Source organism: Bombina bombina, chromosome 5, assembly GCF_027579735.1.
Source record: "Bombina bombina isolate aBomBom1 chromosome 5, aBomBom1.pri, whole genome shotgun sequence".
Taxonomy (NCBI): Eukaryota; Metazoa; Chordata; class Amphibia; order Anura; family Bombinatoridae; genus Bombina; species Bombina bombina.
The window spans coordinates 875,460,111-875,476,538 of record NC_069503.1 but is presented as its reverse complement, the minus strand read 5'-3'; the positions used below and the strand labels follow the sequence as shown (position 1 = coordinate 875,476,538).

The window sequence follows — 16,428 nt, the reverse complement described above, 5'->3', positions numbered from 1 at the left end:
ACAATGATCCCAAACACACCGCCCGGGCAACGAAGGAGTGGCTTCGTAAGAAGCATTTCAAGGTCCTGGAATGGCCTAGCCAGTCTCCAGATCTCAACCCCATAGAAAACCTTTGGAGGGAGTTGAAAGTCTGTGTTGCCCAGCGACAGCCCCAAAACATCACTGCTCTAGAGGAGATCTGCATGCAGGAATGGGCCAACATACCAGCAACAGTGTGTGACAACCTTGTGAAGACTAATAGAAAACATTTGACCTCTGTCATTGCCAACAAAGGATATATAACAAAGTATTGAGATGAACTTTTGATATTGACCAAATACTTATTTTCCACCATAATTTGCAAATAAATTATTTCCAAATCAGACAATGTGATTGTCTGGATTTGTTTCCACATTTTATCTTTAATAGTTGAGGTATACCTATGATGAAAATTACAGGCCTCTCTCATCTTCTTAAGTGGGAGAACTTGCACAATTGGTGGCTGACTAAATACTTTTTTGCCCCACTGTAGGTCCTCCACACCATATGATAGATGCGACGAGTAACCGGCTTACGGGCTTGAATGAGAGTATTGCCCACTCCAGAATACGAGATACTTCCCTTATTGCTAGGGAGCTTCCCGTTCCTCCCTGATGGTAAGCCACCGAGATGTTGTCCGATTGAAATCTGATAAACTGGGTCGAACCCAGAAGGGGCCATGCCTTCAGAGCATTGAAGATCGCTCGAACTTCCAAGATGTTGATCGGGAGAAAGAATTCTCAAGTCCACAGGCCCTGTGCCTTCATGGCACCCCAAACAGCTCCCCATCCTGAGAGACCGTAGTCACAATTTACCAGGATGGTCTCAAGAAGGACGTCCCTTGGGACAGATGATCTGGACAAAGCCACCAGGAGAGCGATTCTCTTGACCGGCTGTCCAGAGAAATCTGTTGAGACAGATCTGAATGATTGCCGTTCCACTGTCTCAGTATGCAAAGCTGAAGAGGTCTGAGATGGAATCTAGCAAAGGGGATGATGTCCATGCAGGACACAATGAGTCCAATTACCTCCATACACTGAGCCACATATGTCCTGAAGGAGGTCTGGAGGGAAAGACAACTGGAAGTTAGCTTGTAATGTCTCTGGTCTGTAAGAAATATCCTCATAGTCTATTATCGTACCCAGGAGCTCCACCCTGGTACTGGGAATAAAAGAACCCTTTTCTAAGTTTATCTTCCATCCATGAGATCGAAGAAAAAGAAGAGCTTTCGAATGGTCCTTTGGTTCTACTAAGGAAGAATGGACAGACAGGAATTTGTTTAAACATTTTAGGTCCAGAATCGGACAAAAAAAGCCCTCTTTCTTTGGTACCACAAACAGATTTGAGTAGTATCCCAGGCCTCTCTCTGCTGGCCGGTACAATGACCCCCAGGGCGGAAAGATCCCTCACACACCAGAGAAAGGCCTCTCTCTTTTCTGCCCTTGAAGACAGGTTTGATAAGAGGAACCTGCACCTGGGAGGATGAGACTAGAAACCTATCCTGTATCCCTGAGCGATGACCGCCAGTACCCACGGGTCTTGCACGTCCCCAAACCAAGCTTCTGAAAAGAGTGACAGTTTGCCCCCTACCAGATCCGAAGCCGGATTGGGGGCCGCCCCTTCTTGCCAACTTTGACTCGGCGGGCTTCTTATTCTGATTGGATTTTTTTCAGGACTGAGGAGGCTTTCAAGTTCCCTTAGACTGCTCCGGCTTCGCAGAGGGCTGCTGACGTTGGGATTTGTCCGAACGAAAGGAGCGAAAATTAGGACCTTGTCCCTTAGGCTTGTTCTTCTTATCCTGCGGTAAAAAGGCACCTTTGCCTCAAGTAACCGTGGATATGATAGAGTACAGACCTGGACCAAAAATAATCTTTCCCTTGAATGGGAGGGAAAGAAGTCTAGCCTTCGAAGTCATGTCCGCAGACCAGGACTTCAGCCAAAGTGCCCTACGGGCTAACACAGAAATACCTGAAGCCTTGGCGATCAGGTAATCTGCATATTTGCATCACAAATAAAAGAATTAGCTACCCTTAAGGCCCTAATTCTCTCCAGGATTGTGTCGAGGGGACCCTCCACCTGTATCAACTTAGATAAGGAGTTGCACCAGTAGGTAGTCACTCAAAAAAAAATCCTGTATGCTGAAACATTTTTTTTATAGAGTTTCCAGCTTCTTATTCATGGAGTCTTTAAACGACAAACTATCCTAAAGAGGGATAGTAGTGCGTTTAGCGAGTGTGGAGATAGCACCGTCTACTTTAGGGACGGAACCCCACAACTCCAACTGAGAGTCCAGAACTGGGAACAATTTCTTAAAGGAAGGAGGGGGAAAAAAAATCAAAATTTATGCTTACCTGATAAATGTCTTTCTTTTGCCATGTACCGAGTCCACGGAATCATCCTAACTTGTGGGATATTGTCCTTCCTGACAGGAAATAGCAAAGAGAGCACCACATCAGAGCTGTCTATATAGCTCCCCCCTTAACTCCACCCCCCAGTCGTTCGATCGAAGGCCAAGGAAGAAAAGGAGAAACTATAAGGTGCAGAGGTGACTGAAGTTTAAATAAAAAAATACTATCTGTCTTGAATAGACAGGACGGGCCGTGGACCCGGTACATCGCAAAAGAAAGAAATTTATCAGGTAAGCATAAATTTTGTTTCCTTTTGCAAGATGTACCGAGTCCACGGAATCATCCTAACTTGTGGGATAACAATACCAAAGCTTTAGGACACGGATGAAGGGAGGGACAAGACAGGAACCTAAACGGAAGGCACCACTGCTTGCAAAACCTTTCTCCCAAAAATAGCCTCCGAAGAAGCAAAAGTATCAAATTTGTAAAATTTGGAAAAGGTATGAAGCGAAGACCAAGTCGCAGCCTTACAAATCTGTTCAACAGAAGCATCATTTTTAAAAGCCCATGTGGAAGTCACCACTCTAGTGGAGTGAGCTGTAATTCTTACAGGAGGCTGCTGTCCAGCAGTCTCATAAGCCAAACAGATGATGCTCTTCACCCAAAAGGAAAGAGAGGTAGCCGTAGCCTTTTGACCTCTACGCTTTCCAGCATAGACAACAAACAAAGAAGATGATTGACGAAAATCTTTGGTTGCCTGCAAATAAAACTTCAAGGCACAAACCATGTCCAAGTTGTGCAACAGACGTTCCTTCTTAGAAGAAGGATTAGAACACAGAGAAGGAACAACAATTTCCTGATTGATATTCCTGTTAGAAACAACCTTAGGGAGGAACCCAGGTTTAGTAAGCAAAACCACCTTATCAGCATGGAAAACAAGATAAGGCGAGTCGCATTGTAATGCAGATAGTTCAGAAACTCTTCGAGCTGAAGAGTTAGCAACTAGAAACAGAACTTTCCAAGATAAAAGCTTAATATCTATGGAATGCATGGGTTCAAACGGAACCCCCTGAAGAACATTAAGAACTAAATTTAGACTCCATGGCGGAGCAACAGGTTTAAACACAGGCTTGATTCTAACTAAAGCCTGACAAAAAGCCTGAACGTCTGGGACATCAGCCAGACGCTTGTGTAATAGGATAGACAAAGCAGATATCTGTCCCTTTATGGAACTAGCTGACAATCCTTTTTCCAATCCTTCTTGAAGAAAGGACAAAATCCTAGGAATCCTGATCTTACTCCATGAGTAGCCTTTGGATTCGCACCAAAAAAGATATTTACACAATATCTTATGATAGATTTTCCTGGTGACAGGCTTTCGAGCCTGAATCAAGGTATCTATGACCGACTCAGAGAAACCCCGCTTTGATAAAATCAAGCGTTCAATCTCCAAGCAGTCAGTTGCAGAGAAATTAGATTTGGATGCTTGAACGGACCCTGAATTAGAAGGTCCCGTTGCAGTGGCAGAGATGACATGTCCACCAGGTCTGCATACCAAGTCCTGCGTGGCCACGCAGGTGCTATCAAAATCACTGAGGCTCTCTCCTGTTTTATTCTGGCAATCAGACACGGAAGGAGAGGGAAAGGTGGAAACACATAAGCCAGGTTGAACGACCAGGGTACTGCTAGAGCATCTATCAGTACTGCCTGAGGGTCCCTGGACCTGGATCCGGAACGAGGAAGTTTGGCGTTCTGACGAGACGCCATCAGATCCAATTCTGGTGTGCCCCATAGCTGAACCAGTTGAGCAAACACCTCCGAATGGAGCTCCCACTCCCCCGGATGAAAAGTCTGACGACTTAGAAAATCTGCCTCCCAGTTCTCTACCCCTGGGATATAGATCGCTGAAAGATGGCAAGAGTGAGTCTCTGCCCATCGGATTATCCTGGAAACTTCTATCATCGCCAAGAAACTCCTTGTTCCCCCTTGATGATTGATATAAGCTACAGTCGTGATGTTGTCCGACTGAAACCTGATGAATCCGGTCGAAGCCAGCTGAGGCCACGCCTGAAGAGCATTGAATATCGCTCTTAATTACACAATATTTATTGGTAGGAGGGCCTCCTCCTGAGTCCACAAACCCTTTCAGGGAATTCCAGACTGCACCCCAGCCCAGGAGGCTGGCGTTCATCGTCACAATAACCCACGCTGGCCTGCGGAAACACATTCCCCTGGACAGGTGATCCTGTGACAACCACTAAAGAAGAGAATCTCTGGTCTCTTGATCCAGATTTATCTGAGGAGATAGATCTGCATAATCCCTATTCCACTGTTTGAGCATGCATAGTTGCAATGGTCTGAGATGCAAGCGAGCAAACGGAACTATGTCCATTGCCGCTACCATAAGTCCGATTACCTCCATACACTGAGCCACTGACGGCCGAGGAATGGAATGAAGAGCTCGGCAGGTGGTTAAAATCTTTGATTTCCTGACCTCCGTCAGAAAATTTTTCATGTCCACCGAATCTATCAGAGTTCCCAGGAATGGAACTCTTTTTCACGTTCACCTTCCACCCATGAGATCTTAGAAAGGCCAACACTAAGTCTGTGTGAGACTTGGGAAGTTGGAAAGTCGACGCTTGAATTAAGATGTCGTCTAGATAAGGCGACACTGCTATGCCCCGCGGCCTTAGGACCGCCAGAAGGGATCCTAGCACCTTTGTGAAGATTCTTGGCGCCGTGGCCAACCCGAAGGGAAGAGCCACAAACTGGTAATGCCTGTCCAGAAAGGCAAACCTGAGGAACTGGTGATGATCTTTGTGGATAGGAATGTGTAGATACGCATCCTTTAGATCCACGGTAGTCATATATTGACCCTCCTGGATCATTGGTAAAATAGTCAGAATGGTCTCCATCTTGAAGGATGGAACTCTTAGGAATTGGTTTAGGATCTTGAGATCTAGAATTGGTCTGAAGGTTCCCTCTTTTTTGGGAACCACAAACAGATTGGAGTAGAAACTTTGCCCCTGTTCTGCTTTTGGAACTGGGCAGATCACCCCCATGGTAAAAAGGTCTTCTACACAGCGTAAGAACGCCTCTCTTTTTGTCTGGTTTACAGACTATTGAGAAAGATGGAATCTCCCCCTTGGAGGAGAATCTTTGAAATCAAGGAGATACCCCTGGGTTACAATTTCTACGGCCCAGGAGTCCTGAACGTCTCTTGCCCATGCCTGAGCAAAGAAAGAGAGTCTGCCCCCTACTAGATCCGGTCCCGGATTGGGAGCTACCCCTTCATGCTGTCTTAGTGGCAGCAGCAGGCTTTTTGGCATGTTTACCCTTGTTCCAAGCCTGGTTAGGTCTCCAGGTTGGCTTGGATTGAGCAAAGTTTAGAGGCAGCAGGTTCCGACCCAGAAAGAGCATCCTCTGAAGTATCAGAGGCGCCTTCATCATCGGATAATCTTGTATCCGATCATTCCAATAAGTTAGTAGATGACCCATTGGAAGGATAGCAATATTTAACCTTTCACTTGTGCTTAGCAGGGCGAGGTAAAGCACTAAAGGCCACAGACACTGCCGTCTGTAACTGTTCAGTAAAGTCTGGCGGGAAAAGGGCCCCTTCAGATGGAGGCATAGAAGTGCTACAGGAAGCTGCATGTGTATTAGGAGATGAATGTAGGGTGCGCACCTCACGGGATGGAGACTCCTCAGAGGTACTAAACATATTAGCTTTCTTTGATAAGATTACTTTATCAAGGCAAGTGGAACATAACTGAGCAAGGGGGGATACCGTGGCCTCCTCACAATATAGACAGGCATTTGCTTTAGGTAAAGAGGGAGTACCTCTAACGTATCAGAGTCCTCCATAGCTTGCGCTTATAAAAAGGACAATTGACAAATATAAATGGCACCTTTATACCCCCAACAGCTGGGGCACTTACTACCTCCTATGACCTAGGCTCAAGAGAGAAACTGCTTTGTCTCCAGTCACCGCACAGTCAGGAAGAAGAGAATCACTGTGACCACACCCGGTCACGTGGTGCGCCATGCAGGACCGCCCCTGCACCACTAAAAGCGCACCAAGCCTGACGAGCTGCACAGCGCCAAAGTGAAAGTAAAAACCTGTACGTTCCAACATTTGCCTGAGCCACATGTCACAGCATAAACACGATATTAAAAATATGTGATTAATCCCACCTGTTCAATAATCCCCTTCCGGAGATATTAACCCTCGATTCCATTCAGATAAAAGGAGTCCCACTGTGACCCTGTCTTCTTGCGTTATGTGTGTATAATAAATGAAACAATCTTACCGGAATCTATACCGTGGAACAGGAACACAGCCTCTTAAGTTTGACAGTCTTGTAGCATCGCTCCTGACATGGACTTGTGGCAGTGAAACTCGTCAACACTGATTGCTTAAGAAACTGTTAATACGAGTCTGGATGGGTTCGCAGGCTGACAAGACTGCTTAAAACTCCAGTTCCATTCCAAAGAGTACTACGCTCTATAAGAAACTACTCAGTATCTTCTGACACTTCTCTGCCAACCTCCTGCGACGAAAGGCAAAGAATGACTGGGGGATGAGGGGAGGTATTTAAGCCTTTGGCTAGGGTGTCTTTTCCTCCTCCTGATGACCAGGTTCAGTATTTCCCACAAGTAAGGAATGAATCCGTGGACTCTCCTCATATTAAGATGGAAATATATATTTTCACAGTAAATAAAACAAACAAACAAAAAAAACAAAAAAAAAACACAAAGGCTCTATTTCTGTTTAAACTGAGTGATAGCAAAAATACAAAAAATGATCCGGTACTTTGGGCAAGTTTTCCTCTGAAATTCCTGGTAGTGCAGGGGTTAAAAGGAATTGAAAGCCAATAGTTTTTATTTCATGATTCAGATAGCGCATGTGATATGAAACAACTTTCCATTCACTATTATTTAATTTGTTTTGTTCTCTTGCTATCTTTTGTTGAAAAGGATACCTAGGTAGGCTCTTGAGCTGCTGATTGGGGCTGCACATATATACACCTCACGTTACTGGCTCCTCCCATGTATTCAACTAGCTCCCAGTAGTACATTGCTGCTTCTTCAAACAGGGATACCAAAAGAATAAAGCAAATTGGAAAGTTTAAAATTGTATTCTCTATCTGAATCATGACAGATTTCTTTGCCGTTTCATATCTCTGAGTTAAATGATAAAAAAAAAGTCCAGTCTAGTTTTATTGTTTTAAATAATGGACAAAAAATATAATCTGGTTAAAAAAAAAAATAAGACTGGTAAAGTGAGACCTGGGTAATGTATTAACTTTATTCAATTTAATAAACAATTTTATTGCATACAATATCTGCTTAAAACATTATCTTGCTGAAGGTAGTTAACTAATAACTTAAATGACAAAGTCCAGTGTGGTTTAAACAGCTGACACATCTTTCAGCTTCCTGTGTTTAGAATACAGATTTCTTCCAACCCAACAGTGTTATTTACTGATTGGACATAGCAATTCAGTGCTCCAACCTCTCTTCCCAGAACGCTGTTCACCTCATAACGCTACAGAGACGTAACAAAAAAAAGTGTTGTTAAGCAAACAGTGCTGTACATTTTGTTCTAGGTAGCAAATACCTCAGAGATAAAAATCATGTAGCAAAGGTTCGCTCCTACTTTATGACATTTTTACAGTTAAGAACAGGTAAGATAATTAATGTGAGCTACTATTATGGACAATGCCTCATTCTAATAAGACATTTTTAATCTCTGGAGCAATACACAGATATGTGATAACTGTACAACCTATCTAGTGAATAATGCATTTTTATCAGTAGATGACAAAGGTACAAATAAAGGTTATGAACATACTAGTGCTGTTATATATCAGTTCTTTGACAGGCTTTGTTTTCCATAACCATATACAGTACACTAAATCTATTTCCATAATGATATCGCTATATGAAAAATAACGAGTGTTTTGTTGTATATAGAGACTTCATTCTATTGATCAAATGACATGTTCAACAAGTTTACGCTAACAGCAGTTACAATTCTAGGTGGGGAAAAAACCCCCAGTTCCAAATATAGGAATGTATATTAAAGGATTATCTTAAAGGGACACTGAACCCAAATTTTTTTCTTTTGTGATTCAGATAGAGCAAGCCATTTTAAGCAACTTTCTAATTTACTCCTATTAGCAGATGTTCTTCATTCTCTTGGTATCTTTATTTGAAAAGCAAGAATGTAAGTTTAGATGCCAGCCCATTTTTGGTGAACAACCCGGGTTGGGTGGATAAATTCATCCACCAATAAACAAGTGTTCTTTTTCAAATAAAGATGGCAAGAGAACGAAGAAAAATTGATAATAGGAGTAAATTAGAAAGTTGCTTAAAAATGCATGCTCTATCTGAATCACGAAAGAAAAAAAATTGGGTTCAGTATCCCTTTAATATCAATGGCAAATTTAGGTTTCCTATCTGGCCGAGGCACAGAAAATTCTCCAAAAAAATCCAAAACCTCTATCTATTCAGTTTTTATAAAGCGCGGCTAATCACCCATGTGGGTTTCGAGGCCCAGGCGTGTGGGTCTCGAGGAAATATATTTATTTTTTTAAGTATCTCTTTAAATGAAAAAAATCTCAATCTATATGGGATAGGTATTTGAGTAACCATTATATTCTAATGGTGCTGGTTCTGCTCAGTGTCTTCAGTTAAACTCTATAATTAGTCTGCTACAGCGACACACACATCTCCATGTCTTCATATTACAGAATATTTACCAGTTTGTTAGCAGAGCACAATACCAGTTTGTAACTTAGCAGAGATTAAGAAGAAGAGGGCAGAGCACCTGCTATTCTATATACAAACTAAATGGAAGCTGAAATACACAGGTTCCCATTGCATTCTGGTCTGTTCTGTGAAGATGTGACTTTATGTGTCATATTAATAGTAGCACTATGTAAAACATTCCGTAAGTACATACCCCATCTTCACTGGAAGAAAACAACAGAAGGTGAGAAATGGTTTCTTGTTGCAGCTAGAAAGAAATAAAAAATAATAGTTTAATATAAGAATTGAATTAGAAGTAGATTCTAAATTATTTGTAATAATCAGCGTTCAATAGATAGCAGATTTTCTCCCAACTTACTCTACTGCCCTCGATTTGTAGATGTTTTAAGTTTTTTATTTTAGCAGGACCCTCCCCTCTTGTGTTTGTGTAAACTGTTTAATGTATCTGTTTTTCATACTTATTAATCATTGTTAATATAACCCCTAGTCATTTATCCTGCATTATGGAATTTGATGGTGCTTCACAAATAAATTATAACTTGTATTGTTGTAATTAATTCTACTTCTACTATGATTAAGGGGATGAAGGTGGTGCCGCCTCTCACACTGCAGTTAGTTACGTATTTCTGCATAACAGCGAGACAATAAGCAAGGTATCACTTAACATAGAAAAGCAAAAACCAAGGAAACAGACAATTCACTTTCTACTCTCTATGTCACACTGTGAAATCAGGAAGATACATACACAAATCAATAGAGCTGCACAGTGATATCCAGCAACAGGTACAGTAAGCTAAGCTACATAACCAGGCATAATTAGCCATTTCACTGTCTGACACTAATCACAAGGTAACGAGGGGGCAGGGCATTAGCCAGTGAACATGAGACGCACCTTGACTTTTAATTTGCATTGCGGTCTTGTTGAACATTGCAGGAATACTTCCAGCTTCATCTTCATGACTGGAGAGTTTAAAGCCTGAGTACACTGTCTGCAAAAAAATGTCCCTCTGGACAAGAAAAGGAAAAATAATGGAAATGTCAGAATGCAAAATCCCCCTCACAAACATACCCACACTTTTTGTATGACAGGCACTTAAGGGTAGAGTGCTGCTTATTTAGAGGTACCCAAAAGTAAAAAAACAAAACAAATCAACTTACCTAATTATTAAAACTAAAAATTTATTTTTTAAATTTACTTTAATTATCAAATTTACTTTTGGGTATTCCTTGTTAAAACACAGATCCTTTCCATGAGAGCACACCTAGGTTGGCTCCAGACTTAAGTACTACTTGGAAGCACTAATTGTAACAGTGTTCGAGTCGTGCATGTTCGAGGCTACCTAGGTATGCTCTCAAGGAAATAAAGATAAAGTGGATCTTTTAATATTAGATGCTCAATCTAAATTATAAAAAGTACATTTAGATTTTTCAGTTCTAGATGTGAGAACCTTTAAACAGGGTATGCATTAGAAATAGTAAGTAGAGTTGGGTGCTTAAATATCACACCTGCTTAAAACTTAAATTATGCTTACCAGATAATTTTCTTTTCTTCTGACGGGGAGAGGCCACAGCTGCATTCATTACTTTTGGGAAATACAGAACCTGGCCACCGGGAGGAGGCAAAGACACCCCAGCCAAAGACTTAAATACCTCCCCCACTTCCCTCATCCCCCAGTCATTTTCCTGAGGGAACAAGAAACAGTAAAAGAAATATCAGGGTGAAAAAGGTGCTAGAAGATCAAATAAAATATAAGGCCGCCCCATAGAATATAAACGTGCTGTGGCCTCTCCCCATCAGAAGAAAAGAAAATTATCTGATAAGCATCATTTAAGTTTTTCTTCTTAAACAGGGAGAAGCCACAGCTGCATTCATTACTTTTGGGAAAACAATACCCAAGCTATAAAGGACACTGAATGCAAAACTGGAGGGAAAAAAGAGAGGCGGACCCTAATCTGAGGGCACCACAGCCTGCAAAAACCTCTCTTTCGGAAGGCTGCTTCAGCAGAAGCAAAAAACATCAAACTTGTAAAGTCTGGAAAAAGTATGTAAGGAGGACTAGGTAGCCGCCTTACAAATCTGATCCATAGACGCCTCAGTCTTGAAGGCCCAAGAGGAAAGCACTGCTCCCGTAGAATGAGCCGTAATCCTCAGAGGAGGCTTATGTCCCACTGTCTAAATGCTAAACGGAGGACACTCCTCAGCCAAAAAGATAAGGAAGTCGAAGAGGTCTTCTGACCCCCACACTTCCCGGAAAAGAGAACAAACAGAGAAAGAAGTTTGTCTAAATTTTTTCGCGGCCTCAAGATAGGACTTCAAGGCACAAACCACATCCAGAATTACGCTGAAAATGTTCCTTCAATTAAGAAGGAGTAGGACATAAGAATGGAACCGCAATCTCTTGATTGATGTTTCAAATTGACACAACCTTAGGAAGAAAACCTAACTTGGTTCTTAGAACAGCCTTATCAGCATGGAAAGCCAAATAAGGATGGAAGCATTGCAAGGCAGCAATCACAGATAGTCCGTAGAAAAGGAACCTTCCAAGACAATAATTTAATGTCTACTTCATGCATAGGCTCCAACGGAGCCCGTGCAAAACTTAAAGAACAATATTCAAACTCCAAGGAGGAGCAATAGATCTAAACACAGGTCTGATCCTAGCAGAGCCTTAACAAATGACTGCATATCAGGAAGCTCAGTGAACCTCTTGTGCAGTAACACAGACATGGCCGAAGTCTGTCCCCTCAGGGGACTTGCAGAAAAGCTCTTCTCCAGTTCATCCTGGAGAACAGAATAAGTAGGTCCTCCACACCTTATGATTGATACAACGAGCAACCAGCTACAAGCTTGAATGAGAGTAAAAATAACACTCTCAGAAAACCCTCTCTTGGCTAGGACTAAGCGTTCAATCTCCACGCAGTCAGCCTCAGAGAATCTAGACATAGATAAACAAAGAGACCTTGGTTAGCAGATCCCTGCGACAAGGTAACTTCCATGGAGGAGATAATGACATCCCCACTAGTCCGCAAACCATATCCTTTGTGGCCAAGACGGAGCAATCAGTATCACTGGCGCCTGCTTGATTCGAGCCACTACACTAGGAAGTAGTGGTAATGGCCGGAAAAGATAAATTAGACTGAACCTCTTGCAAATCTCCGCAATCACTCGGGATGGAAAAACCATTCCCATGGATGAAAGGATTGTCTGCTGAGGAAATCCGCTTCCCAGTTGTCCACACCCAGAATGTGGATCGCTGACAGCAAACAAATGTGGGTCTCTGCCCACTCCAGAATCCGAGATACTTCCCTCATAGCAAGGGAGCTTCTCGTTCCCCCCTGATGGTTGATGTAAGACACCGAGGATATATTGTCTTATTGAAATCTGATAAACTGGGACAAACCCAGCAGAGGCCAAGCCTTCAGAGCATTGTATATTGCCCGAAGATCCAAAATGCAAAACTGGAAGTGGTCCTTGAGGATTGGTATATGAAGGGAGCATCCTTCAGATCTATTGTGGTCATGAACTGCCTTTCTCGAATTAGGGGAAGGATGGACTTTATTGTCTCCATCTTGAACGAAGGGACATATAAAAACTTGTTTAAGCACTTTAGGTCCAGAATCGGATGGAAAGTTCCCTCCTTCTTTAGGACCAAGGTTTGAATAGTATCCCAAACCACTCTCTGAGATAGGTACCGGGACAATAACTCCTAGGAAGACAGATCCCATACGCACCCCAGAAAGGCTTCCCTCCTCTCTGGTCAGGAAGACAGGAGAGAGAGGAGGAATCTGCCCTTGGGTGGCTGAGACTAGAAACTTTATAACCCTGAGCTACGACCTCCAGGACCATGGATCCTGCACATCCCTGAACCAAGTGACTGAAAGAGCGACAGACTGCCCCTACACTATCCAGAGAGGACCGGGGACCGCTCATTCATGCCGACTTAGACTTGGCGGGCTTCTTGCTCTGCTTGGATTTATTCAAAGAGCTCTTGTTTTGCTCTGACTTAGCGGAGGACTGCCGACATGGGCTTTATCAGAATGAAAATTGTCCCTTGGACTAGTTCATATTCTCTTGCGGTAGGAGGGCACCCTTGCCCCATGAGACCGTGGAGATAACTGAGTCAAGGCCTGGACCAAACAAAATCATTCCCTTAAAGGGGAGGGAAGGAAGTCTAGACTTAGAAGTAAAATCCGCAGACCATGACTTCAGTCAGAGCCCGATGGGCCTGAACAGAAAAAGCTGAAGCCATAGCATTCAGGTGAATAATCTGCTTATTAGCATTACAGATAAAAGAATTAGCAACCCTCAAGGCCTTAATTCTTTCCTAACGTCGAGGGCACCCTCCCCCTCGATCAAATCCCGTAAGGAGTTACACCCGTAGGTAGCTGCTCCAGCAACCGCGGCAACAGCCGCCGCTGGTTGAAACAAACATCCTGTATGTTGAAACATCTTTCTTAACAGAGTTTCCATCTTTTATCCATGGGCTCTTTAAGCAAAGAGCTATCCTCAAGCGGGATAGTAGTATGTTTAGCAAGGGTGAAGATAGTGCTATCCCTTTTAGGGACGGAACCTCACAACTCCATTGAGAGTCCAGGACCGGGAAAATGTTGTTAAAGGGAGAAGAGGGGAAAAAGGAATCCAATCCTGTCCCATTCATTCTCAATAGTGTTCGCCATCTAACTGGAGCAGGGAAGGATAAGGTACCACCACCCTCTCCTCAAATTCTATCCAATTTAGGAATCAAAGGTTCATCAGGCAATTTGGCCTCTGGAACCTCTGAATTCGCCAAAAAATTCCTTTAGAAGAAAGCGCAAATTCCTAAAACTAAAGTCTGGTTCCTCTGCAGCCGGAGATTTAGAGGCAGCAGACTCCGACCCAGAATGTTCATACTCTAAAATCTCAGAAAGAACTTCATCCTCGGATAAACCTATTAGTTAAATCCAATGAATTATCTGATGTACTCTGGGAAGGAGTGCAATATGTAACCTTTCGCTTGCGCTTAGCAGGGCGAGGTAAAGCATTAAAGGCCGCAGACACCTCAGTCTGAACTGCGTAGTAACATCTGGTGAAAAAATGGCCCCCTCCAGATGGAGGATCAGCAATGCTACGGGAAACTGCATGTGTAGAGAGATAAGAATGTAGGGTACGCACCTCACTGGACGACAACTCCTCAGAAGTGGACCGCTCAGTGGTATCAAACATGTTTAATATTATCACATTATCAAGGCATATGGAACATAACTGAGGGGGCGGAACTACACATGAACTGCCTGACTCACTGCTGCAACTACAACCAATGTGACAAGCTACCCCAACCTTATGTCTCTGCACCCTAAACCTGCAGTCTGTGAGCTCTCCGGAGCAGGGCCTTCCTCCTGTACCAAATTTGTTTAGTTTTGTTATGTTTTGTATTTTATCACAAATCCTTGTCATTGTATACCCCTATCATTGTATCATTGGAATTTGGCAGCGCTATACAAATAAATGATAATAATAATAATATATATTTTTTTAAATATTTATTTAGCGCCAACAGTGGGTACAGTATATCAATCATGAAGTTGACGTCTCACAGGACGTCGGAAAAACAAAGTAAACATATGTGCTTTCCAGTCAAAAAAAGTAAGAATGTGTACGCAAAACCAACTGTATTAAATTTCTTGTAACCCGCCTGTTGCTATTTTCTATTTAAATTAAACAATTCCCTATACAATATTTATATATCGATTGGTCTCCAACGCTACAGTCCACAATAGGGATGAAACAGTAAAATCAGGTAGTCATATATAAAGAAACAAAAGAAGTAATGAAAGAGAGAAGAGAGGAAAAAGAAAAAGAGAAGTTTAAAAAAAAAAAAAAAAAAGGGCCAAAAGGGGGAAGTGATCAGTTAGTAGAATACTGGAGTCAGCATGGGTGCCCTGATGGGGACTATGTATCCTTGTGGGCCTAGCCAAATATTAGGAAAGTGCCCGGCATAAATATTCCCTTTGACATAGACAAGAGTTTATTAGTGGTTTTATTAATTGAATTTGCACCATCTCAGAAAGAGTACGGACAAATCCAGTCCATTTTTTTTAAATATACAGCCAGTTGTGCGTCAGTCAGATTCTGTAATCTATATTGATCCGCCGAGCATTGTGTAAATAACAGCTTGTTTAAGAGCTGAAAATTTCGGAGCCGACTGGCTTTTCCAGGTTCTGAGGTTGCGTGCCAGGAATATTACTTTATTAATTAACTGAAAATTCTTATATTTACCCTGGAACTTAGCTTAAAAAAAGACATCCTGATCTAAAATGGAGAAGTCTAATAATAGTACTAAGTTTATCCAATGATTAATTTCCCCCCAAAATTGGGTGATTTTGCAACAATCCCAAAAACAATGGAAAATAGCTGCAAAGCTGGCCCTACATCTTGAACAATAAATATTTCATTTGTACCATCTAGTTAGATTGTTTGGCATTAAATAGGCCATATAAATCAATTTTAGGTTTGACTCCCGCCAAGGCGTCAGAATCCAAGCCTTATCTATTAATCTAAGACTGTCTAAAATATTCTGTGTACTAATATTTGGAAAATACCTTGTCCATTTGTTTTTTTTTACATATTCCAAAGAATCATCAAAAGAGGGACAGTTCAGAATATAATATAATGGAGTGATAGAATATATCCCATTGTGATAAATTAATTCTGCTAGATAGGTCACCCAACGACCATTCTGGACTGTATTCCTGTTTTAACTCTAAAAAAAATGCCTAAGCTGTATATATAGGCGAAGAAGTCTCTCTTAGCTAATCCGTATTTGCTACAGAGAACTTGGAAGGACTCAGGCGTCAAGCCTGCTCTTGCTATTTGTTTAACCCAAATTAAACCCTTCTTCTGCCAGTGCCGGAACACTATGTTTGATAGGCCGAGCGTGAAATTGGGATTTCCTATAATCGGAAGATATTCTGAAGCGAATGGAGTACATTTGAACTCTAGGCAAGTTTTATGCCATGCTAATGTTATGTTTTTAATAGTTATTAAATTACAAATGTTCGATGGCAGAGAGCTTGGCGGGCAATGTAGTATAGTGTTCAGATGAAATGTAGCTATTAAATCAGATTTGTATTTCAAGAGAGTGACCTGCTCCTTCTCGGTGATCCAATCTATCGCAAATTTGACCAGCGCAGCTAGATTATAATATTTAATAAAGCTAGACCTGCCGCTACTCTATGCTTCATAAGGCGCTCAAGGGCTATCCAGGGTTTAGCTCCTTTCCAGATAAACCTGAAGCAAACTTTGTTAAAC

General features: G+C 42.1%; 1 protein-coding gene across 1 annotated transcript in view; it reads right to left on the bottom strand.

The window, feature by feature from the left end:
- Positions 1-7,654: 7,654 nt before the first annotated feature.
- The window catches only part of SPIDR (scaffold protein involved in DNA repair), a 1,635,101-nt gene continuing 1,626,327 nt past the window's right edge, over positions 7,655-16,428 (bottom strand). The window contains exons 18-20 of the mRNA XM_053715026.1: positions 10,033-10,147; positions 9,334-9,387; positions 7,655-7,914 (exon numbers count right to left, since the gene is read on the bottom strand). Of these exons, the coding sequence (XP_053571001.1) occupies positions 7,798-7,914; positions 9,334-9,387; positions 10,033-10,147 (286 nt within the window). The 3' untranslated portion in view covers positions 7,655-7,797. The remainder of the gene's footprint in view (positions 7,915-9,333; positions 9,388-10,032; positions 10,148-16,428) is intronic.